This window comes from Lonchura striata, chromosome 3 (assembly GCF_050655825.1).
Source record: "Lonchura striata isolate lonStrDom1 chromosome 3, ASM5065582v1, whole genome shotgun sequence".
NCBI classification, from domain to species: domain Eukaryota; kingdom Metazoa; phylum Chordata; class Aves; order Passeriformes; family Estrildidae; genus Lonchura; species Lonchura striata.
In genome coordinates this window covers 85552263-85579712 of record NC_140705.1, presented here as the reverse complement: position 1 = coordinate 85579712, position 27450 = coordinate 85552263, and the positions used below count along the sequence as shown (strand labels likewise).

The following is a 27450-nucleotide window of genomic DNA, read 5'->3' as shown; positions in this document are numbered from 1 at the left end:
TCATTGAGCCATACTTTTTTAACCCAATTTGAAATTAAATGGAGGGCAAACTTTATGAACTTTACAGTGTATTAGTGCAATGCCCTTCTGGCAGCCTTCCACACTCAAAATATATGCTGATGCGCTGATACCCCAGTGAAGTAGCTGGAACCTAGTTTATTATTTTTTCCAATAGGTACACTAAAGCATCCTTTTTAAACTCTGTGACTGGAAGACTTTTTGTTTTAAATACACAAAGACACTGAAATGCTCAGTTGACAATCAGTCCAGAAAAGAGCACAAACACATTAAGGGTAAGATAGGAAAATGTGGAAAATACACAGTGAAGTAGCCGAGCCTTGCAAAACATACAAAAACACTGATAAGAGTTTTCACTGAAATCCTTCTCCAACAATTCTTAAAATAAACTGCAAAAGAATCCAGTGCATTTAAATGAGCTAAGACAGGTTGAGAGAACTTTGATCTGATTCATCTGTCTTTCTAGCTGAACTTACAAGGTTGTTGTCCTCCAGTCAAAGCCAAATGGTTCATATTGCCATGAATACACAACTCTATGCTTTAAAAAAACAATCTCAGCAGCAAAAGCATATACCAAACATTCCTCTGATAACTCTTCAAAATCTTTTTCAAGAAGATGTATAGCTTACTATGTAAAGGACAGTTAAAAGTTTCGAATTCTAAGAGCTGAAGAAGCCTTTAGTGAGGTAGGAATAAAACTTGAAAGTTGTAATCTACCCACCTTCCACCAATTCCTCAAGGATATTATTTTACAGTATATTGCAGGTAATAGCTAACACTGCCCTATGACAACACAATCATCCTCCTGAGATTTACAATATGAGATATTGACTTTATCTTTTTCTTCAGATCAGACACCCCAATAAATGCTCTGCTGATAAGCATCACTCAAAAATCTATTCCATTTCTGTTATTCCTTTTACCACAGGATAAGTAAATAGATACTAAATAGTAAAACATTCTTAGGGGAAAAAAGCAGCTGGAAAAGAAACCTCAAGAAAGAAACCGTTTTGTCCCAGGACTTAAAGGTATGGGTAATTATATATCAAACCTTGCCAGGAAACCCTCCTAAAATACTTCCTGACCTGAGCTGCCAGATTTACCACAGAAAGTAGGAAAATGATTGATTCTTGCTGATTTTAAGCCCAGCATGTCTCTTCTGTACACAAATTCATAGTGAAGCATTTAATTTTTTTAATCAATGTTCTTTTTCTATGGCACAAGTACACTTAAGAATGCCTGCCATTATGATGACTTAGAATGGTTAGAACGTTTGAATTCCTGGTGCAGGGGGAGAGGGGAACAGCTTTGCAAAGTATTTCCAAGACTGCAGGGTTTATGTCAAGTAACCTTTAAAAGGACAAGGTATGTAAACTGGTTTTAAAATGCTGTTGTTGCATTAGTATTAACAAATCACACCAATAAATTCTGGTATAAATATTGTGCCATGTGTATTCTCCCAAAAGCTAGCAGAACATCAAAATTATAAAACAAAGTACTTTGTTGCAGAGCTCTACATTTTGTGTCTAACAAGTCAAACATTAATCAAGCTAATCAAGCAAAAAGGAGTTTCAAGTGTTGACCAATCCAAACATGGAGGGAGAAGGCGTTTGAAGGTGAATTATATGCAAGAGATCTGAGAGGATGAGTTAGAATCCCAATCATTATTTTGACTATTTATTACTATGAGTTAAAAACACTAGGAAGCTAGGTTCAGAAATAAAGCAGCCAAAACTAAGAAGTAAGAGTATCCCTTGGACAAAGCAAGAAAACATTACTATTCTGAGATGGGTAAGGAGCTATGTCCTATTTAGTAATGACAAGGTTGTCCAGCAGAATCTCTCACCTGCCTAGACAACCCCAAAAATCAGCAATGAGAGACATTTTGCGAATGAGAGACAAACTCCCTTTTATGGCTCTCTGTACTCCTTGGTTATTGAATCCTTCTGGAACTGCACACCATGACAGAATTGTGGCACTTCTTGAAAGGCATCTGAAGAATTTTGATAAGGTGTCTGCAATCCTATCTTATGACACTGTTCATAAACACATCTGAAAGAAGGTACCAGTACAGAAGTTAGCAGGCTGTTTTCCTCCTACCCATTTAAAACAAGTTTCAGTAGTCCCCAAAAGTTTGCCTGGATGTTCACCATGGGAAATTCACTTTCTTCCATCCTAGCCTGCCTTATACCAAATTGTACAGTCAAGAAGCAATGGGGCTCTTACTCTATAGTCACTGCTGCCTCTACACGTGACTGACTACACACAGACATTTTCAGTTCTCAGGTGTGAAAATGCAGCTGTGTCTCAAGATCCTATTTTAGAAAACAAGAGTACTTCACCTCCTCCTCAAGAATTTGAATTGTATTAAGATTATGCCTACACTAGGAGCTATCTACCAGTTAATTAAACAAAACATTCCTGGAAGCAGATCTATCTACACTGTTAGAAAACATTTCCACCCTGTTGTTACAATAGATAAATAAGACAAAGAAAGTAGGAAAAAATCCCACATAAAAAGTCACTTTTAAAATTGGAATGAACCGCCCAAGACTATCTTACTGCTAGCAAAAGCAGATTTACATGTTCCTCTTGGTCATCACAGAATTTTGATCAATTTCTAAATAGGTCTCAAGTGGATGCCTGTCCCTAATTTTTTATCTATCAGGTATGAGAGGCTCCCACCTCGAAAGAACCATTCCACAGTAAAGAAACAAAGTGTAACTCTCTTGCTATACTGCAGAAATGTTATGAACAAATGTTTTCAGCAACACATTACACAAAGTCTTGGCTCAGAACAACACTTTGGATGTTAAACCTTGTGAAGAGATATCCTCTCATAAGTACTTTGGAGTTTTCTAACAGTTCAGCATCATTCCAACCAATATGGCATTTCTAACCAGCATAAAACTACTTATAAATAATTACTTCACAATGTTTCTGTGTTAAACATTCAATTTCTAAAGCATCTGAAAAAGACTAAATAAAACAGGTAAAATTTAGAACAACCAAGAGTTCAGGAACAAACCAACACAAACATGTTTGGTAACATCACTTCAAAAAGCAAACAAACCCTCAAAAAAACCCCAAAACACTACAAGCAAGAATTAGTCTGATATTAACAAACACTTACACAAAGCAAGACATGAATCTGAACATAGAAAAAGGTGTGATTTTTTTTCTTTTCCACGTGTGTACCCAGGCACAAACACAGATAAAGAAATACAACAGCAGTTATACACTAACCACCATTAAACCAGTGAAAAATGACATTTGATAGGCTGAGACCTACAGCTCCACTGACAGCTCATATACAGCAGCATCCTCTTTTCAGCAGTGTTCAGCACAAAGTTGCTTTCTCAGGAGCTTCTAAGACACAGCAGATACTGGCCATGAAAAGTGTCTTCAGCCCCAAGATCCTTCACTTGCTTTACAGAGCAAAAGGGGTTTGCTCTACAAAACATCCCAAATCATTCAAAAACAAATCCAAAAGTGGGGGGTGTAGGAAATATGCACAGTTAACAAATCCAAAATGAAACAGAAGTGCTTGAGAGACTTCAGTATTTTTTTTAGGGGGAGTGGAACATTATTTTAGGTTTTTTGGTTGGTTGGTTTTGAGGTTTTCTCAAGCTATGATTAAAACATTATACATGGAAGATATTTTAATATCTGAAAATCTCAACTCCTACCTACATCTTCAACACAATTTCCAAGACCTGAGCTTGACCCCGGGAATGCTGCTCAATGCCATTCTTTTTTCCAAATAAGGGATTTTGCAAAGTTAATGAGTTAACAATGTTGTAGAGTTCAGTAACTGAACTGCAAATAAATGTGCTCTTTTGCTCAAATCCTTTGATTCATGTGCCCAGGAGGAACAGCTACCTTAACTCTACTTTATCTAGTTATGTTACCTGAAAACTCTTCACAATTTTACTTTGATTAGAAAAATGCTTAAAAAAAATTTAAGTGGGCTAAAAAACTACACACTAAAAACCAGATTGTAATAAACATCACAAGCTCAAATTACTCAAGCTATAATGTCTAGAACATGTGGTTTAAAAATAGGAAACTACTTTAAAATAATGTAATAATGCACCACAGCATCTATGTCTTGTATTTTCCAGCATTCTGAATGCAAATGCATGATCTTCAAGAGCAATTACAATAGAAACAGTACTCCAAGTTTTTTCAGAAGGAAAAAGCATCTTAAATACCACACTACAATTCTAGAGGGTGAAAAAAAGTTATCCGCTAAATGCAGATTTTAAACCTGACTTATCACTAATTCAATATGAAATACTAAAATATTATTAAACCTTCTCATTAACCACAGTCAGCTTATCAGTCTGGCTGCTGGCCTTTCTGTAATTGTAGCCACACAATTTGATTCTACTATAGAAGAATTAAGTTTATTATGTTACTGTAGTAAAGCTTTCTCAAAACACAGATGAATAGTACCCTATGCACACTTTTAGTAGACAGTATTCCAGTCTGCTATTTTCTTTTATCACGTTAATTCAAGTTAACATGCACATGACTCACTGAATAAAACTGACATATTACTAGTCTATATTTATTAATGTCTTCACAGACAAAATTTGAAACTCTTCAAACAAACACCTGATAAAAGAACTCGCTCTTATGGGAAAGCTTACTGCATAAACCTTTGCATGTTTAACTTTCTCTGTAAATAATGAAACAAAAGGAAACCATTAAATAAAAGTATTTTGAGTCTTAATATGTAAATGTTAATAATTATATGGATGCTTTTCCTTTTTCTTTTAAATAGACCAACATCTTTCCATTAGCTTTTGCAGCTATATGGTCACTACTACTGTCATGGCATTGATCAGGAAGTCAACAGCAAGAAGTATCTTCCATAAGAAATAGAATGAGCACAGCATACAAAAAACAACCCAGACAGCATCAGTGCTGAATTTGATCTATCAGACAAGTGTCACAATGTACTAATGGAACACTGGCATTTTTATGCTAGGTTATTCTGAGTTTCTTATTTTTGCGTCTTTCTATACCTTTTCAAAATATTACATAAAACTGCATTTCTGAAAATTCTAAATGGAAGCAACAGCATTTGTTTCCACATATTCAGATTTGGTAGTTAATATATCTATCCCACCAAAAAAGCAACTATTATTTAAAATATCCAAGTGCTGGGGATCTTGTCAGAGTCCTCAATTGTTTTCTTTCTGACTGTAACAAAGAACTGTTCTCTATGCATGTTCAACTGCAGCATGCCTGAAAATCAATCCCTTATATTCCACTATGAGCATCTGTACCCATAGAAGTGAAAAGAACAGATTCACAGATACATTTTAAGTATCTTTCTCCATACAGCTTGTCATCTCAGGCTTAAAGGACTCACTGTTTGAAACCTTAACTAACACTCATCACCATAAATGCTACTGCTGTTATCCCTGACACAGAACAAATTATTCCTTATGCTGTCAATCAGCACTGCTCACAATCTGTTATAACCATATTTGAATCACTTTCACATGGGCTAACTTCCAGCTACCACTCATCATACCTGGGGATTTGTTAAATCATTTCTAGCATTTGTTAAATGGGAACCAATGGCATGAAGATCAAACTCTGTTATTTACTTGATTACTACCTGAAAAGACAGTCAGATCTACAACAAAAATACTCTCTCATCAGAAGTTTAAGCTTTATTTTCTTAAAGATATTATGGTGAGCTGGGCACAAAAGAAATAATGCAGGTGTTGCGATATGAATGCAACTACAGCCAACTTCAAAAGTATCTTGCAAATATAATTCCTAAAATAATATATTTTCCTGAGAGATGTTTATGGCATGAGCGTGGCATGCATTAAATCAAAAGCATTTCTAAGAAAGACCAGCTGTGTCCCACACTGTTCACTAATACAGAAGGTTATTTATCAGTAAATATTCTACCTGTTTTTTTTGAGCACATCCTATGAAGAACTAGCAAATTATTCCAGTGTATCTAATTGACCTACTAAGGGAAAGTGAACTGGACTCCAAATCTCAGTTTAGTTCTTGGCTGGAGTTTAGTTCTTTTTAAAGTCTGGAGAATTTTTTAAAAAATTAAAATATTATATATGGCAATAAAAAAGCAGCAAAGGAAGTTGAGAAGAGACTGCTCATCTTTTATTAGATGGTGCTCACTTCCCCTTAGCCTTCACACTTAACCAAGGTCATACATTTAAATTCGCTGCTTGTTCAATAAAAAAATGTTAATGACTCAATATACTTTCAAATATACCATTGGTATAAAATCCATAGGTTGTACCCAGCACCCTTAAAGATTATGAAAAGTACCCACAGAGACAGGAGTTAACATAGTGCCTGTCTGCTGTGTTAACAAAATCTGTACTCTGGGTCTCTGCTAGTTTGCCCTGAACATTTCTAATTCTCTAGGTAGTCTAACATCTGTGAAACTTTTTACAACTCAAACTATCAGCACACATGGGTTTCTGCTGTTGTAAACACTGAATCTGCTGAACTACTAGAAACACTAAAAATAATTTAATGCATAAAGGAAATGCATTACAGAAGCAGGCTACCACACTCCAGTACCAATGGGTGAGTCACAGCAAGACTTGCAGCAAGTTGAAGAGATCTTCCCTCAGCTCTATAAAATCCAAGTTAAATACATAACCTTACACTTGCATTGCAAAACTCTAGTGAATGCCATCTGCAGTGGGCACTACTATATGATAATTTTGACTGCAAATGCCCATGTCTGCAAATAAATCTATAGGGAAGAAATACCACTCAACAAAATTAGCATTCAGTAATCAAATGCATTTATTTATGTAGTAGTCTTCTGTGTTATTAGAAGGGGAAATGCTGTATAAATACAGTATAAATACTGTATAAAATAAAACTGGATCAATATTACAACTTAGCATATTACAGGATTCAGTATCACATAAGCACAACAACCCAGAAAACTTGCTCAGTATAGAAAAGAGAATCAATTACACAAGCATCTATCTGTCTGCCTCCTTTTTACACTGTATTACAAGAATCTTGTTCTGTTGTTGTCAAGGCAGGACGGGAATGAAGAGAACTCTGATTCAGAAGGCTGTGAGAGTAAAACTCCGTTTATTCAAAATACACCGCTCTTTTATACAGAGTTCTGCAAGGACCAAATCCATTGGTTCTGAAGTGAAAACAACCCACCACCACTGGTGCAGAGTGCTTGACGCACAGTGATAGAACTTAACTATAAACAATGTGAAAAACAAGAGAGATAAAGAATTATTTACATTCTTTCCCAGCTCTTTCCCAGGCCTCTGCCAGGCTAGAAAACTCTAAGTTTCTTCCTTTCACTGAATCCGAGTCCCACACTGTTCTATGTTTTTCTGCTTTTCTTTTCGGCATAATAAAACTAGCAAATCAGAAAGTGAGAGAATCAATATATTGGAAGGTATTATTACCAAGGAAAGAATCTATTAAAACAAATATGAATATTTACTATATTTAAATAGAATGAGAGTCCTTCACAAAATGTTTGAGAAATGCCAAAGTGAATAAATCATAATTTTTACTCACTTCCTGCTCCCTCAGTGAAGGTTTGCAGGAACTCCCACTTCTGCTCTTGAGACTTTAGTAACTTCAGCAGAAGCAAAGAAGTAGTTTGACAGGCCCACTAGATCTACTGAATAATTTCAGTCTTTAAGTGTCTCTATAGAGGTTAAAACAACAGAATAAAAGCAAGTGAGACACTTTCTTTCAGTAGTCCCTTTTAAAAATGGTAAGTGGCTTAGTATTTTCAAATGGCTTTGGTTTCAGATTCCAGAATTTTATTCTCCTCCAAATTTCATTGGCAGGTCATCTGAGAACTGTAATTATTGGACATTCTAAACATAAATTTTGTGCATCACATAAGGAATTTTGTTTCCTTGTATCTTAAAGTTAAAAAAAAAAGTAACAGATCATCTTTGCTAGAGTCAGCTATGACATATTAAATGTTCTATTTAGAAAGAAAATACTAAAGTCCATGGCTTCAATGTAAATGAGATATATAGATATAGATAAATATATAAACACACATCACAGAACAGTCAGAGTTGGAAGGGAACCACAAGTCCAACTCTTAAAGTGAATGGCCCATACAGGGATTGAACTCACAATCCTAGCATTACTACCACCATGCTCCAACCAAGATAGAAATATACATCTATAGATAGACAGCCAGATAGATTATAAATTTGTATGTATATTTGTATTAGTATACTGTTAATGTCAGTTTATGGCTTGTGAAATGTGCTGTCTGGAAACCTGAAATCAACTATTAATCATAAGCTCAAGCAGTCAGCTCTTGGCTTTCATAATGTAAGAGTACAAAGCAATATAAAGATATATTGTTTATAAGTCATTTTCTCTAGACAACAATTTCCAAACACACATTAAACCTTTGCATTTGAAATAAAATGCCCTAAAATTATGAAACAATGTTCTTCCCTGTTACAATACTCACTTTAGGGGAAAAAAACAACAAAAAAAAAAGCCACCCAAAAAACCTCAATAAAAATCCACAAATCCTCCCATTTCCCCAGCTATCTTATGCTATTTTTGTTATTAAAGCTTATTTTAGCAAAGTGACCACACTTTCTTAAAGCTTCAAGATGCAGACAGAATTCTAGCTTGCATTTAACTACATCATCTTTCATAGTTTACCCCTCAGCTACCATCACTGTAAGTAATTTCAGAGGAATAAAAGTTATATTCAGTTTTATATTTTTGCAACTGTGCAAGAAAACCATAACTACACTGCAGATTTCATTCTTCCTTTATAACAACTATACTAAAACTGGTTACACTATGTGGGCAAAGTTTGTTCCTATAATACAGTGTGAACAATTCATCCCAGAGCACAGGGTCCAGAAGCCTCCTCAACAACAGTGACAAAATGGTCCAAAGGAAAAAAAGAGTTTTTTAACTACCTGCTTCTTACCTCTCAGCTGCCAATGGGACAGACTGTCATATCTGTCTCTCCTTGTTCTGCATTTTGTTCCCTAAAGGTAAGCATCTTATTTTGAATCATCACTTTCAGCTGGAATAGAAGTATTACATCTATGGTTTTAAAAAAAACTCCTGTGAATCGGAATACTCAGTTGAATACTCTGGTCTTCATTTTTCAGTGAAGTTCCCTGATGTACAAAGCAATACACTTAATACATCAGACCCAAAGGTTCTGAAAAATTTTATCTTACTATTGTACAAGCTGAAAGTGACTGCAGCTTACCTCTGGCATTTATAGCATAGTAAGAAAAAAAAGTTGTATGATTTTATAGAAGTGTCTCAAATAATTCAAAGGCTGCTTAGGGGAAGGCAAAGCATCTCCAAAAACATTAGCCTTCTCCATAAAAGCTGTTTTGTATGAAAGCTTTACATTCAGTTGATACCACATGTAATTACAAAAGCAGAATTTATATTGATGGAGTAATGTGGTTTTTTCCACTACTGACTCATTTTCCAAGTTACTGATGCTTTTGAAACTGCACTGAACCAAATATCACACCCTGGAATGTCAGAGCTCACAGCTTTGTCTGGACTCACAGACTATTTCTTACCCAGTGCAGGTATCCACATGTCACTGAAACTAGATAAGCTTTTTTGGATGCATTTATTATGGCAAACACTGTTGGTAAAGGCAAAAATATTCCAAATACCTTTTAAGCTCACAGGATCATACATACATACTTACTAATGACAGCTATTGTCCCTGTCTCTTTGCCCTGCTACCCCTCCTCCAAATTTAACAAGGAAGTATGGGATTCCTGCTGATTCAGGATACCCAAACTTAAGTATATTTTAAACGCCTTTTTTTTTCTGTAACCATCATCTAAATTATTCCCCTCACACTAGTCAATGTGTTCAGTAATCCTGTCTTGTAATCTCAAACAATTTATTTGAACACTCTGTTCAGGAAAAATCCTACTGCTACTAGTGTTGCCAGATTCCATGAGATACTCAAACATATTGCACAATGAGACAGCAGAGAAATTCATATATGAGTTAAAACACAACAGAATGGACCCACTACATTTATTCTTCCAAATTCTTCCCTCAAACTTGTAGATTGTTTTAAAGGCTGTAAACATACTCATGAAAAAAATCCACAAAATAAAAATTACTGTATCTTTCTCAAGCACAACAAATACTTGGAAAGAATTTCCAGCTCAAAACTAAGTCAAATTATGCAAAAATTTGGTATACTGCTATGAGATCTGTCAAAAAAATAGTCATAAATTGAATGCGAACATAATGCTGATAAAGTTTTTCTTCCAAAACAGTTTACAATCAGAAACAATACTAAGTTACTCTGGCATGATGCATCTTACCAACAGGGAAAACATTCATATTTTGTACACACACAAGATGATCTCTGCCAGTAATTAAACACATAGAAGTTGTTTAAAGCTGCTTCAATATTTAACATATGCATGTTTTCTAAAAGAAATGGACTGTACAACTACATTTTAAATACACTTAGGTCAAGTCATACATAAGCCTATCCAATGCTCTGATAGTGACTGCCACTGAAGTAAATCATCCCATTAAGATACTTGCCACAGTTCTGGCTCTGGATTCAGTCTTACAAACGTACAATCACTGTTTGATTGCATTACATAAGTATGGATGGTAACATAACATCTTCAAAGGCTCCTGGGTGTCAAGGGGGTTTAACACAGAAGTCATTTAAGTGCTTTGAAATAATTTCTTGTATTTAGATTTTCAGTGAAGGACACTCAGTTACAAGAACTATGTTTGCTTTGTTACTCGTGAAAGATAACGATTTTGTTTTAAACCAATCATGTTATTTTCAGGGCATCTCTAACTAGATATAGGCCCTTCCAGGAAATCACTCAAAACTCAAGTTGCCCAAGGGAAAAAAAACATACAAAAGACTCTATGATTCTATATCAGAATTCAATTGTGTTTACATCAGTCTTAAGCTTTTCAATATTTGAAAGTGTACAAAAACAACCTCAGCAATAGAAACACAGAAGACAAGACTGTAAGACACTCTAGAATGAAAATACCCATTGATTCATGATTTCCATCAATGTAAAGTAATATTTTTCCATTTTCATGCTCCAAAGAGTAGTGACAAATGTTAGCTGTTTTGCTCACAAATCTCTTTCAACCTTGCAACTTGCAGCATCATCCTCCTCTTAATAAGAGGGGAAACAAAGCTTGAGTTTCTTTCCTACTGTTTGTCTCCCAAAGATGGAGTTTGATAATATCCATCCACTGCAACAAAAAGTTCTGTGCTTCCTCTGAAACTGAGCTCAAATGACTCCTCACAGGTTGTACGGTATGCAACAACCCTGCCCTCTGCTCTTACGCATGTAAATTTTGCTCCTGTAAGCAGCAAATCATATACTCAGTAGATAGAGATCATTCAGCATTCTTCACACACACCTTCCATTCACAAATCTTCATTTATGTTTACAGTAGGATAACAAATAATTTGATTTTCTATCTCCTCTGCATTTTCTCCAACTTTGTACTTTTGTAGCTGAACTCATTGTATCTCTACTAGACAGAGGTATTTCCTGGTCTATGTTGTATCACACTTCTTTTACGTGCTTTGGAAAGGATTTCCATTCTAGGATTTTGAACTACTCTAGTGCAAAACACACTGATTTATTTACAGCTGACAATTCTGCATAATGTCAACTTGACAAATTGTTTTTCCAGTTTAGGGAACGTTTTGTGTCCCTAAAGTACAAATAAATATTTTCATGTGATTGGTGTTCCAAGTTTAGGTTTAGTAGAATGGAAGTATTAATGAAAAAAAGTATTTATCTTACATTTCAGTCTCTCTGTGGCAGCTCTGAAAAGCAGGATGTATATGGCTATCACTTGCAAATTGTAGCAAATCTCATAAAGCTCAAAGAAACAAGCAGAAGCTTTTCTTTTTTGAAAAACCCAGTGTTGCCTATTTACCATCTTAGTAATGCAGCAGTAAAGAGTTATTCAAGAATCTAGCAAAACATAAACAAAACCTGCTAATCTCATTTCCTCTCAGCATCTAACTATTGAGAAATGCAATTAAGTAAACATTATGCATACTAAATGACAGGGGGGTTAGTTAAGTGTTTAGGTCAATCATCAAATGCACTATCAACTGCAGTACGCCTTCTTTGGAAACAACTCTGGCATAACCAAATCTGTTCAGCTAATCAGTGACCCACAAATCTAAATTCCCAAATTTAAACAGGATGATCTACATCAGGCCACTTTTGCATTTTAAACATGTAAGTTCTGTTAATTCATACAATTAATTGAAGAGAAGTACTTCAAAACTACATAAAACCCATCAGCAGCCTCTTTTAAGTAAATAATCAGGATCTCTCAAACATCTTAAACCTCTACTAACTCTGAAGTCCTACTGACTCCATCAAGATCTAGAGCAAAATTGTAAAAAACATTGGTGCTTACCATTATGTAATGTGTTTCTTGCTGTCGTAATTCAATTGCACATAAGCAGTGAGATTTTTTCTAAAGAGTTTTAAGCAGTTTGTGGAGAAGTTTGCAGTGTCTTCATAATATGATAGATCACACTTTGTGACTAGCCACTTGACATTTTCCTTATAAATTTATAACTAAAGCCTTTATGCAAGTGAAGCAAAACTATAATTTAATGGCTGGAGGAGAAACAGAACAATGTCATCCAAAACTATTATATTCTTTCATTCACAAAAATAAAAATACCTAGGTTTTTCTTTTTTACTTGGAGAACTTAGAAGAAAAGGCAACAAGAGAACTAAAGGACTAATCAAAAGATGAACATGCTTTATCCTCCTCCTTCCTATCTCCTTTAAAGTTTTGCCAGCCTAAATTTAGTCTCGAGTAGATGCTTGTGGACAGTCATTCTCACATGGTGCTTTGGAAGCTGAGTCAGGAGCTCCTATTCCACTGCTGCTCAGGTGAAAGCCCCTCAAGTAAGACCACAGCTAGTACTGAAGGCAGTGCAGACCAGCTGTAGGGGCAGCTCACTCTTCTCCACTATGTTTGCACTGGTCGTCTCATGGGAAGTGGAGGAAATGAGCTGCTGCTCGTGTCCTTCAGTGGCTGACAGGTCAGGGAACAGCACTTTCTAAACAGGGAGTTAGTCAGATGTGAAGATGGGAGGAGACCCCCCTATGTAATGCATTGTGCCTTTCTCCTATTTCACACAGCACACTTCCCAGGTCTCAGGCAACTGCATTTCAATTACCAGGGTAAAAAGAATTCAGAATGCACATTTTGCTTTAAAGTTCAAAGGTTTTAAACATCTAGTGAAAAAAAAAAAAAAAAATCCATCATCCTACATCCTTCATGACAGGAAAAGGAAACCTTTACACAGAGTGATATTTTGGCTTTTCCATCTTCAGTGATCCACACTAATGTAAACTGTAATTTTCACAGCTGTCATTTTCACAAGCTTTTACTATTTTCTAAGTATTCAAAGTAGACAGCTTAGAATTATTTACATGAACAAAAATAAGGGCATCACAGCACTAACTATTCGTCTCACCATTTTCCTATTTTAGAATAACATGGAGACAGTGTGGGAACAAGCCTCAACTTCTTATTTTCCTCTAATAATGGCGACTGAGAGAATAAATCACAATCAGTACATTTATTTCATCCAATTCCGACAGTGGGCAATCAGGGCCAAGTTAAATATTTTACTCTCATGCATGCAAACAGCAAAGGCTCTTTTGTTAGAGCAGCTTTTTATGCATCTCTGAAGGCAATCTCAGGCAAAAGCACAGTAAGCAAGCAGAGTGATCATTAACAGCAAGTAATACAAATGAGCCCCAAAACCTTACCTTGTCCTAAACTCTCATCCAAGCTATGCATAACCTTCTCAATACACAAGAAGAACAAAGGAGTTTTAACCACCTAACCACTGTGCCAGGCTGCAGCTGCAAACGGCAACTCTACTGCTTCATTAACTATGTCAAATTAATGCTGAATCCTAAACAGAAGGAGGAGTTAAAAGGAATTTTAAAAAATAAGCAAGCTGCAGTATCAGCCCATAACTCTTCAATCATCTCTAGTCTTCAAGTAAAATAAAAAAGAAAACCTGATATTTCCATGATTCTGCCTAACTTTAGGCTTATAATCCTAAAACTGTGCACCTTCTTCAGTTGCATCCTTCACACAGGCAAGGCCCCTTATGAAAGGAGCCCACAGAATCTTCTGTCACTCTTCATTTACACTAATGCATGACAGAAGTCTGGGAAATTTAGTGACATATAACAGAACTTTAAAAAAAAAAAAAGTGTCTTCAGCTATTAAACTAATTAACAGCAAATATGTAAATTACTAATTTCACGAACATTGCTTTCTTGTTCTCTTAGCTCCTAAAACATTTACCCAATACCTAATCCTGTGCAAACAGTAGACTGGCAGATGACAATTTTGGATTTTCAGCTAAGCATCATTTTTCTCCAGCCAATTCATTTAGATAATTTTTCTCTGTTTTGAGAAAGTAAAATACCACCTATACCCACTCAAAGAAAATGTTTACACTTACCTAATTCAATTAGACTCAAAACAACCACAACACAGCTCTAGCTTTTTTCTAGATGGTTCAAATTGAAGAGTTCAATCTTTTGTGGTAAGGAAAATACCACAATTAGTGTTTGCTACATATCACGCCAGAAACAAGGGTTTCTTAACACCATATACATGAAAACAATACCAAAACATTAAATCAGGCAACTTGTCCTGGCTGGCAGAACACACTTGGCCTTCATGTCATTGCTGCAACCATGATGACCTAAGGGTATGGATAAGACTGATTCTGGGGACAGAGGTAATATGTAGGTATATATTTGGAAAAAGTAGATTAACTTTCCCATACACTGAAGAAACGCTTGTGCCTCCAAAAGCTGGTCTACTTTTTCCACATTAAGTAGTCAGCTGTGCTACTAAAAATGTAACACTTACCTTCAGAATTTTCCTGCAGAATGATGAGGGACAAAAAAACTATGCCAAAGAAAGTTAAGCACCACTGATTAACCAGATAATGATCCTCCAAGATGAGGATCATGCTCACCATTTCCCATACTTTCTTCTGTAACTGCCTTCATGGACACCCAAAGAACACAAGTCCTTGAAGCCTCCATTTGGGCCAGAATTTTACTAGGTAACCTTAAAATAAGTATAAACCCATTTGGACCATAAACTGATTAAATACTCATTGGTTGTTTAGTGGCCTTAAATAGTCCTTCAAAATTAATAATTTTTAAAAAAATAACATCTCTTCTTTATACAAGTTTACAGAAACATCTTGCTAGCAGAACTCAGAAAGCCACTCTAAATCAGCAAACTGAAATAATAAGGACCAAAAAAATGCTAATAACAAAGCAGCTAAATCACTGTCTCAATGGCATCTAGAAGTGTGATGGAAACTTGATCTGAAGGGGATGGGGGGGACACAGAAAGCAACAAAAATAAATTATAACAATCTCTGAAAGCTGCAGACTTAAGATTCACAAAGAACTGCTCTAGTTCTGTTTACTTTTCTGTTCTGTTTACTTCAGGATTCCAATTACAGTAGTTTCAACACCAACCAGTACTTTCTGTTATCTGAATTTCAGCTGTACTTCAGCTCAGGCAACTGAATTTTAAACTGTAATGCTGGAGTTCTTGTTATACCACTGAGTGATGCCATTTTCAGTATAATTTAATGCATCAATTTGCTATAGAATAATATACATCACTGTAATACACATCACTGTGGTTTTGTTTTTACCTTTTGAATCTCTCTTTGCAAGTCACTTGAGCAGAACAGGAAGTGTTAATTATTCACGAGAAAGATTTCTGGTCTTTCCTGAATTAGTCACACAAGAACTTTAATAGTCAAAGGAGAGACTGCATCACAGAATAATGGATAATAATGGGGTCCTATCTTCATCATGAGTGCTGCAAAACCACCTGAGACTCACAGATGTGTAATGCAGGCAGCTCTTGCTCTTCTAATTGCATAGCAACTCTTCTGATTGAAAGAGATTTCCTCCACCCACCACAAAAACTTCCTTCTAGATGAACCACCTGGGAAATAACAAGTCAATGGGTCAATACTGTCCTACAGCAAGTTCTGATTTAAAACAAACACCTGTTTCTAAATTCAAATAGTCCCTGCTACAACACCTCTCATTCAAGGCTTGTAAAGCACTGTGGAATTTAATTAAGAGGGATATATGATTCACAAATGAAAACAGAGAGTCTATGCAGAGAAAAGCATGGACTGACTGTCACACAGTGTTATCAGTAGCAGAAATAGCAATAAATCCTTTCCAAACTTAAATGTAGAAGGTTTTATTTTAAAAATGAACATCCTATTTCCCATATGTTTATGGATTTATAGTTTCTAAAGTTGTGTAATGAAGAGATGTCTCAAAAAAAAAAAAATCAGCATTAAAGCACAATGCCTAAAGCAGTACCCATGAAAATGTTAAAACATTAACACATCCAGTGTCCTGAATAAAACAACTGCTAATAAACTACAGTCAAAATAAGAGAAGACTATATAGTGACATTCAACACTATATGAAGAGGCATTTTAACATCAAGTTAGATGTTAGATTCTGGAAAAGAACTATATTCCAAAATAGACATGCTAGGAGTATCACAAATACTCCATGTATTTGACAATGCCAGGACTTAACAAGCAGCAGAGTTAGTCCACTTTCCTAAATAAAAGGAGTCAACCTGCTCCATGTTAATTATTATTTCCAAGGCAAGTTTAATTTCAATTATTTTGCCAAGACACACTAATCACAAAGTCTCAATGCCAAGAAAAATATATTTGAAGTGTGTAAATATTATAGTTAATTGCTTTCTTTCAAAAGCTCAAAAATGATTCAGCACTTAGGGAAGGTACTGAGTATCTATAGACTAATCCTAAAAGCCCTTAATAAGTTATTGCAAAAATAATCATTCATCCACACATCTGTGTACAAAAATAAAAAGAAACAGTATTTTAGCTTCTTCAAAGCATTTAAAATGCATTTTCAATTTTGTAAAATTCGGAGCATTTAAAAAATTTAAATTGTAATGCTTTTCTCCTATTAAAATGGAGTAATTATAATAGTAACATGCTTGCAAATTAAAATTGGAGAGAATCTGCATTATGGAAACATGCTATACAATAATTACTTTAATTCCTTCATAGAAGTACACAGTCAAAAGTTTATGCTAAAAATAGAGATGAATAGATTTTAAATTGATAAACATGTTAACAATTCAGGGGAACATTTGAAACCTATCTGCATGAATAAGCAAGCATTTGTTAACACCTGGACTATTTTGGAAACCATTACTATCCATTAGATCACTGAAGGAGATTACTAAGGAAAAGGTAATAGTAGGGCATTAAGCAATGAATAAGCATTACTAATGCCTGCAAACTGGTGTCAGCAATACCCAACCTAGAACTCTTCTTGCTTCAGGTAAAAAAAAATGCATTTCACTCAGTAATAGTGGATACTTCTTAAAGAAAAGTTTCAAAGACATTTAACTGATCTATGAAAAAGCCCGGCTCCTTAATATTGACATTATCTTGGACCAAAAGAGCATCTAATCAATAGTTAGAGGACAATACAATTTCCAGTACTGAGGAATTCTCGCTAAATGACAGCATTTTGTATATTTTATATATGCAGCTTCGTCTGAGATGCCTCCGAGTATAATAATTAGAAATAAAAATGCTGCAGTTATGGCAACAGAGTTATGTCAGTAACAGTCATATTGTGAAGGATGGTTGTGTTTTAGCAATTAAGCCAATGAGGACAAGACATTAGATTTTGCTTTTCCAAGGGCATAACTAGGTGGTTATCATGAAACAAGCCTGCTTTTCGTTCTTTCAAACACTGCTTCAAATACAGTATTGTGCTCCTTTCTCCTCCCCTTCCATTGATGCTGTTGGAACTCAAAATGTCTCTCAGACATTTTTAGAGGTTCCAGGCCTTGGTCAGAAGCATTTTAGACCCTGGCAGGCAGCTGGAAACAGCTGTGATTTTGAGTTTGTGCCATGGAATGTGTTACCAACTTTGAAGGTGGAACAAGCAGTCACAAAGGGTTAGATAATATAGTAAAAGTAGTTACAAAACAGAAGGGAACATTTTTTAGTATTGTACAGGGGGGTTTTAGCACCTGTACAGGGGGGTTTTTACTTTGTACATGGGGGTCAGAAGTTCTAGGATGGAGGAAAGTGGGCTGATCCTGTTCTTCCTCCTTCTTCTTCCTGACCTCCATGTTCTTGGTGATGCTGGCACTCGCAGATTGGTTTAGAGTAGAAAAGCACTTTGTAATATAGGTAGTAGGTATTGGGGGAAAACTATAAACATGTAATATGTAATATATCATATAAAAGATAGCAGCAGCCCTGAGCGGGGGGAGAGAAGAAGAAGACAGCAGACAGAGAGGATGTCAGGGTGTGTGTGTGTCTCTGCCTGGGCCGCTGACCAAGCAGCCGCAGCCCACGAACACAATCTTTTAGATAACTCACAATAAACTGCCTTGAGACCGAACAAGAAGAGGCTGCACAGTTTTTCTTTGGAAGCACAGGTTGGAGGAGAGACTTTACCACCACACGAGACCCCAGACCAAGCCCGGGGTTCTCACAGATGCTTAGCATTTAAATAGGACTTTCAACTTCAACAGTACATTCAACCAAGCAGAAGTTAAATATATACATTACTAAGGCCTTCAAATAAACAACTCACCCAACATTAGACAATATATAATCTAAAGAGTCAAAAACTAAAGATGGTAATCACCAACCAAACTCTTTTTCTCTGTTTGTCTGACTGCTTATTAAAATTATTTTAGGAAAGCTGGTTTTTATCTCCATTCAAAATTTTTCATTACTTTCAGTTAGTCTCTAATTTACACCACACAAACATTGGAAATCCAACACTAGACAAAGAATACTTATTAAAGGGCATAACAATGATGAAAGTAATATTAAAAATAATCTTCCTTAAAACACTAATAAAAACACCACAATATTTACAAACTGAAATTTATCTTCCTTGCATTGACTTCTATTGTTCAAATTCAGAACATGAAAATGGTGGCCAGATTAAACAGATGGAATCAAACAGAATACCTAAAAGTCTTTCATACATAGTGTGGAGCAGCACTCTCTGCTGCAGGGAGGATGCCAGATGACACACTAAGTGTAAAAATCCATCAACAATTTTCTAATACAATTTCTCTGTACAGGCAAGTACTGCCCTTACCACAATGCTACTAGTCAGCTGCTATAAACAGAACCCGAACACACAACTGTGAACATCTTCCTTCTCCTCATGGAATACTGCAACTCTTCAGCTACTGTGTTTTCCTGAGTACAGGTAAGGAATAATTTAGAGTTAATGGAGCTATGCATTACAATACATTGTTTGACATTCAAGACTTAAAAAAAGTGTCAAAAAAAATAGAAGTTTAACCCCACACTCTTTAAGTACATAAACTTTCCATGACTGCAAACAAAAGACCCATCTCTATTACAAAAATAACTTTATATCAAAATCTTAAATTAGAAGATAAGGATTGGGCATTTTTACAGAACCTAAAAATACCAACCCACTACTTCTGTACATTAATGTAATTTCCACAGCCTGAAACCATTGTGGTCATTCACACAGATGTTTCATTTGTCAGAACCATTTATTATTCAAGGCATATTGTATGCTCAACAATATTTTTTATGTGGTCTTCTCAGTGCCTGAGGAGATGCCATTTTAATATCTGTAGCTACTCTAAGTTTCTTCACAGATCTATTGAGAGAAGTTGATTCATGCTGCAGTTACTGCCTGATTTTCAATTCTTCTTCCAAAAGCAAAGAGGGGACTCTATCCTAGTGAGCCCTGCCTGTTCAAAATAGACAGGAAATATTTCTGACACTTCAGTTTAAAAAGGAGAAAAAAAAAAAAAGAAGGAGAAAATACTAATGGAATTTACCAGCCTAAAGTGAGTATGAATTTTATCTTAACCCAAATAAGGGTTTCAACATAATCAAGATCAAATACTATCCAACACTCTCAAGACATTTGTCTTAACTTTTGAAGTACAATGTCAATTACATCAGTCAGGATTGCATGTTTAAGGAGACAGATGAACACAATTTTTAACTTCAAAGAATATAAGCAGTAATTGGCTAAGAAAGTATATCACATTTATAATTTTTACCCCCTGGCTGTAAAGAAAGCCTGTGCCTATTTATATGCACTAACTTCAAATTTAAAAATAAATTAAAATCCAGTAATGGCATAGCATGTTAGTGAAAACATTCAAGTCAAAACCAGACATCTCCAATAAATACATCAATCAAGTATCATTCTGTCTAGTTAACGCTTTGCATCACTGATTTCAACACCTTAAAAGAAATACTGAGTCGTGAGGCTTCCACCCATTTGCTGTCCAACATGCAGCAACAATATTAACACCAAATTTCAATGGAAGTGGTAAATTGTTTGAAATTTATGGAATTAAAATCAGCAGCAATATTTCCCCAAAACTGATACCTATATTATAACCCTCTGACTGACTGGACTTATCATCAGAAACTTTTGAGAACCGAAAGCATCTTCATCAAAATGAAGCATTATACAAAACACATCTATGGTATCATACAATATTTGAACATTTTACTAATTATCATTAAGACAGATATTTCCAAGCACTAACTGTGGAAAAATTGCCAGCATTGGCCAAAGAAAAATAACTTTGACTAATCAACAGTTTACAGAAGACACAATCAAATCCTGTCACACAGGAAGACAGAAACAGGGAAGGTGACCTAGACAGAGTAACTTTTAACTCCTCCAAGTTTAAAAAGGAGGACAATCTACTTCTCCCTTGTTTGCTCCACTTGTAAGAACAGCAGCTACAATAGTGAATTTCATTCTGACTGATGAGGAAGTTACAATTAGATTAAAAGATACTGGATATGCCTGTCTATGATTAACACAGCACCAAATTAATATTAGAAAATTTTTATAAAACTTTTTATATACAGATTTTGAATCAATTCATGGCTTAAGCAAGAGGGCTTTTTCCTCAAATTCTGGCTGCACTAAGTTAACAGACATTTTTCATCAACCAGGCCTATTTTTGGATTTTCTTAAATAAAACACCCTCATACACCAGCTGTTTGAATTTATTCACTCCTTAGAATTATCACACAGCAAGTTTAAAAGAAACAAAATAAATTACTTTTTTTTCCCACAGAGAGAATGGTTAAATTATGGAACGTCTTCCTGCAGGACATTTTAAGGGTCAAGAATACATATGGCCTCACTAATTCATTATGCAAATTTACTGAAAAATAGGTAATACCTACTAAGCTGTAAATCTATAAAACAGAGGACAACCTTATATCAGACTGCCAGAAGCAAAGGAGGTATACCAAGATAAGCATCACTGCATACTTGGTCTGTCCTTATGCCTATTCCCTCAGCATCACTTATCACCTAAATCAAAAATAGGGTTGGATGTATCTTTGGTCTGATCCAGAACAGCTAGTTTTCATGAAATAACAAAATCTCCTTTCTGTTTTGTCTATTCTATTAAATACTGCAAAAGAAAGCACTGTTTTCACATTCCTAGACAAAAGCTTATTAAAATTAAAGAATTAAATCCAGTTCATCTGCTTTTACTTCAAGTTCAAATAAGCCCCATTTCACAAGGTAAGCTTCTACAGCAGATAGAAAACTTAGCAAAAAGCTGGTACCACTTGCAACTGCAGTTGCAAGAGGCAAGAGCCCATTGTACAAAAAAGTGGATAAAATTTATACCTTTTGACTTTATTTGATATGCCCTTCTAGTTGTATTATGACTGAGGGAAATCATAATTTAGCATTTTAATCAAACAGGAAACATGACAAAGCTCAATTCCTCATCACCAATCTCTCATCAAACAGAAGCTTCTCTATCTCATAATTCTCAGTATCGTCTAAAATTAGGATCTAAGCAAATCATTTCAGTGCCTCTCCAATATCCCCTATTATACACAGTAGCACTTTGTAAGAAAGTTGTAAATAAATCAATTTCTCATCAGAGTCTTTGTTTCTTATTTAAATAATCTGTCACTTCTACTTGTGCAATGCACCAATAGATATATTATTACAGCAGTTAATGCTGGACTTAAATATAAACTGCTTCAAGTTCTTTTACCCAAGAATTTAACAGAGTATTATAGAAGTTCATGCATAATATTAAAAAATTACAATACTAAAGCATTTTTAGTCTCAACTTAAGAGCAAAATAGAGTACACTGTCTCACATAAACCAACAAATTCACTGCTTACTCCATCATCTGATCCAAAGTCCCAGCCAGTGAAAGCCTGGCTAAGGAACTGCATAATCCAAACCCAGTGAAAACAGATTCTCAGATTCTCAGATTCTCAGAGGGAAAGATACATATTTCAACAGTTTACTCAAGCTTCATTTCGGAACATCTATGTGAGGCTGCAACAACAATTAAAGCAAAATTAGGTTTAGGGAGGCATTATGCATTCATGATGACCTATGCTGCCTTGTGAGATGAGACAGTGTTTATTAAAACAGCAGTGTTTATTAAAAAGGAACACTGAGAGTTCCTATGGAATGAATAGTGGTAATCACCAAAAAAGTAAAGAAAATACTAGTCAGAAAACAGGCTTCTAAATGGCCATTGTTTGTTTAGATGCTAAAAGCAAGCTTTGGTGATATACACTCACAAACTCATCATGCTTAAGTTAAATGATTCACCATTTGATCAAATGTTTAATTTTAGCAAACAAAATTGAGGGAAGAGCCAGATTGGCATGGCAAGGATCTGATGATACATAAGTGACTGGAAAATCCAGACTCAGAAATAAACACTGAATTGGGCCTGCACAGAATGCTTGGGGTATATTGTGTCATAACACATATGATGCATGCAGTGTCAAAAAAGGCAGACCAAATGGCAACATCCTGCAAAAGCCCTGCTGGCATGTTCTCAAATAATATTGCTATCAGTTTTAGCTGACTACAGTACCTTATAGTTGCCAGAACTAAGATGAGATGAAACTAATCATACTGTGTTTTCAATCAACTTCCTGCTGACTGCCACCATTTCAAGAATGTAATTCATTTTTTTTTTATGTCTATTAACATATTTCCTTATTTTCTGGTTCTAAGGCACTAAATGCAATAGTATGGTATCAATCTGAACAATAAAAAAGTAGTAGGCACTACAGTACAAATAGACCTGTAAAAGTATTACCCTCTCTGACATACACTTTTCACAGTATATGCTACCAGCAGCTTACAAGTCCCTACTATGCATATAAGCAACAGTAGTATCCCCAGCCCTCTGATGGTTTCACTCACAAATGAAACCATCATAGAGATCTTTTGAAGTCAAAGGTGAATTACCAACATGTAAATCATTAAAGAATCAGCCTCATCTCTAATAAGGAAAAAGGCTTAACTGGAATATAATACATCAAATAATATTTCCATGTATTTATAAAATCTTCAACCTTGAGTTCATATATACCATAAGGTAAAGGCTTCTGAAGTCCAGTAATCTAAGAAAAAATAAACGTTATATGATTCTATGATTATCTGATCTGTTAACCAGGAAAACATAAGGAAGCATTTTTCCAGGTCATAAGAATCAGAAGTTAAATACAGCATATTTTATATTAAGAAATCTAAAATAACTTGCATACTGAAACCCTTTCCAATCTTTGTACACTAAGACTATTCCAATAAATAGTGAGATAGTTGCTAATGACTGAAGTTGAAGATATAAAAATAGGGAGAAAGTGTTTGGAAATAATTTGCTCCCCTAAACTGTACAAATTTTTCATAAATAACATGAATACTGATGAGGTTTCCCAATTGATATTATCTGGGTAAGTGAAATGATTATGTAAAATATAAAGATCATCTCAGTGCTCCATTTAAACTTTACTCAAGCAGAAACGACAGACTGAAGATTCTAAAAAGGTGGTTGAGTCTGCAGATTTAAAGACTGATTCCATGATCTTCAACAAAAGGCAAGAAAACGTTAGTTGTTGACCTTAAGCAGATGTATCAGAAGTTCTTAACAGCCTAATTCAAAAGTATCTTCTTTCAGCTGTTCATTTTTCAGTCTCTTAGATCTTGAAACATCAAGAGTTTAGTAGTTTTCCAGTCTCTAGAGATTGCCAAAACCTAGAGGATCTGAATTTCTAATATAAGCCCAAATCTTCTAAAAGAACCCCTCCAACTTCCATGCAATAATACATACTAGCCTGCTCCTGCAATCTCTTTGCATGCCATCACTATCAACATGTGACTCTGGAGCTACTTCTATCCCTGTTCAACCAATGGGCAAGCTTTAGCACAGCAACCCACAGCTTACTTCATTTTTAATACTTCTTTCAGTCTTTTCTTTAATGTTTCCTGTCATTGTGGCTTATTGTAGAAAACATGTATCTTATTACAAACAGTCCTTTACGCATTACATAAAATAAAATCTAAAAGACAAAGGCATCATCTTTTATACTTGGTAAAATCTAGACCTTATTGTTTGACCCCTGTACACAAAATTGCTCTGCTGCTTACCTGGCTTGGGCTCACACAAGAAGAACTGTGAAAGGGTTCTAAACCATTGCACTGACAAGACCCGAAAACATAAAGCAATACTGTTCCTCTACAGTACTTTATTTACAAATTCAATGGAAACCACTACATCAAGTTACAAGTTTCATAACTTTTCATAGCTTTAAATGTCCTGGCCTTGTTTTTCCAAAATGTGGCTTAACAGACAGATGAAAGTCACAGCTTTCTTAAAGTATGTCTTAAAACATGTCATAACCCTAGCTGGAGCAAGGGTTGCTCTAGGAACCTTAGGTGAACTCTAGAGCAGCAGAATTTCAACTTCACACAAATATAAGTCTTTCTGCTATCCCGACTTACTTTCTTCAGAAAGTTGGCATAAAACTGCAACCCATTATGAACTCCTGACAATGCAACTTCAATAGAAAAGTGTATCTGCACTGATTTACCAGAAAATCCGTTCAAGCACTAGCAAGGCCTAGGTAAATAAGGTCATGTAGTCACTTAAGCTTCTTCAGGACTGAAAAGTACAGCAATCAACTCTGGAAATTGACAGCACCATTTTTTAAAGTAGAAAAATAGATACTTATTTTGCCACTGTGTATTGAAATGCACCTGGCAGACACTTAAAGAGACTGAAAAAGAGACTAATTCATTCACTGTATTAATGGAAAAAGTGAGGGGTTTGCTCCACACTGCTGTCTTTCACGATTATCATACAAAAACACCCCTGCATGGATGGCACTCTGAAGCAAAAAAAAGGGAGAGGGCAAAAAAAATACCACTTGATATCTGCTTGTGCAAGAGAAACATGTTTAAAGAAAAACAGCTTTCTTGAGAGCCTCCTGTAACCATTAAGCAGATCCTTGAACACAAAGCACCAGATTTTCTTCTCATTATCAAAACATGCTGAACTAGCCAATAAGTCGACCCCAGAGAAAAAGCTCACTTTCAACTTTCTATGATTCTCCCATAATTATCACGTTACAGACATCAGTGCCCTTCATTAGAGATAGCAAAAACTTGTTCTCCACTGCTTCACAGAAAATATCAGATCCAAATATGGGAGCTTAACAAAACAAAACAAAACAATTTACTATGTACTTATAATCTGTCTTGAAAGATCACTCCCAACTGGGCCATGGCATTTGTTGCAATTCAGGCTTCTGTCATAACTAAAACATGGGATTTTGTTTAAAATCCTGCCACTTCAGTGAACCAACCAGATGTACAGTCATATCACTAAATCACTCTTATTGAATCTTTTTTCTCTCAGCCTCCACTTCCCCAGAGTACCTTAAATTGCATGACATAAATCCCAAGAAGGTACAATCACAGACAAGTGTAAATCTCAGATGGGCCCTCAAAAGTCTATTTAGTCACATACTCTATGAATTTTCCATAAATAAGAACATTAGGGACTAATGTTGCTGTGATAGACACTAAACACATTTTATGACTATGTGTATCTGCTAGAATACCATCTCCCACGGTACAACTGATTTAAAAAGAAAAAATCAGTAACAAAAACATCTTCAACAGACACGACCCTAGAGATGGTAGTTTAGGAAAGAACAGATTTACCCTTTTTTTTTTCACCTTTGGCAAACAGGAATGACCCCTACTTCCTTCTTCCTAAAAGGGTATCAGCAAACAGCTAACAGGGGCCTTATCTATTATGAACCACTTCACTTTCATAAGGTGGAGAAAGAAGTATGTTTTTGTCCCTAGCTTTTTTCTCTCATCAGTTATTTTGCCCTGCGTGAATTGCAGCGACAGCTCCCCGTTCCCGGGCACGGGGCAGGGATGTTTCAGGGACACCCGTCAGGGCACCCAGGGGCCCGCATTACTCATCTGCGCCGTTGAGGAGCTAAAGGCAGGCCCCGGAGCGCAGCCCCAGAGGAGGGGCGGCCTCTCCAGGAAACCTGCGTGCCTGGGGAAGCGGTCAGGCCTCCCCCGCAGGGCTGCCGGGAAGGCCGCGGTGTCCGGGCGGCGGGGGGGTCGCGGGCGGCTTCAGCACCCCCTCCCCCTCCGCGCCCGGGGGCAGCGCAGCCGCCTCCCCGCGGGGCACCCGCCGCCTCTGCGCCTGCGGCCGCAGCCGACACCGCGGTCCGGGCCCCGGGAGCCCACAGGCAAGGAGACATCCCTCTTCCGAAGAGGGGGAACCCCGCGGCCCGCCCGGCAGGGGCCCGAGGCTGACCCCTCCCCGCGGCGAGCTGCGGGCTCGGCCCCCGCGACCGCCAGCGTCGGGGGTTACGACCTGGCCCGTTTCCCCCGCACGCCCGCCCGCGGCCCCCCGCCGCCTAGCCCTTCTCCAGGCCGCCCGCCCCCCTCCGTCCCGCCCCAGCCCAGCCCCAGGCCCGGCTCACCCCCAGAAGCCGCAGGGGCAGCGCGGGGGCAGGCTGGGCGCCTTGCTGCGCTCGCTGCCGGCGTCTCCCATGGTGGGGCCGGGGCGCGGAGCGGCGGCGGGCGGGGGGCGCGCGGCTCCCGGCTGGGATTCCAGGCCGGTCAGCTGGAGTCGGGCGGCACCACTGGGGAGGCGGCGGAGGGGAGGGCACGGGGGGGCCCGGCCGCACCCTGCCGATGGGACGGGCAGGGGAGAGGAGACGCGGCGGCACGGGGACGCGGAGCTCCGTGCGGCGGCGCCGCACGCCCACCGATGCCGGTGACCGCCCCGGCGGCACAGCGGCGCGCGCCTGCCCTCCCCAGAGCGCGCTCAGCCCCTCGCGCAACAATGCGTGCCCCCCTCCGGCACCGTGGTTCCCCCCGTCCTGAGCGCGATGGTTTCGTCAAGCCACCGAATCAGCTGGGAGCGGCATGTACCAC

The 27450-nt window shown here is 37.0% G+C and overlaps 1 protein-coding gene across 1 annotated transcript in view; it reads right to left on the bottom strand.

Moving 5' to 3' along the window:
- Positions 1-27322, bottom strand: part of ZFAND3 (zinc finger AN1-type containing 3) — a 140087-nt gene extending 112765 nt beyond the window's left edge. The window contains exon 1 of the mRNA XM_021550485.4: positions 26994-27322. Coding sequence (XP_021406160.1) covers positions 26994-27064 — 71 coding nt within the window. The 5' untranslated portion in view covers positions 27065-27322. The remainder of the gene's footprint in view (positions 1-26993) is intronic.
- Positions 27323-27450: the final 128 nt, after the last annotated feature.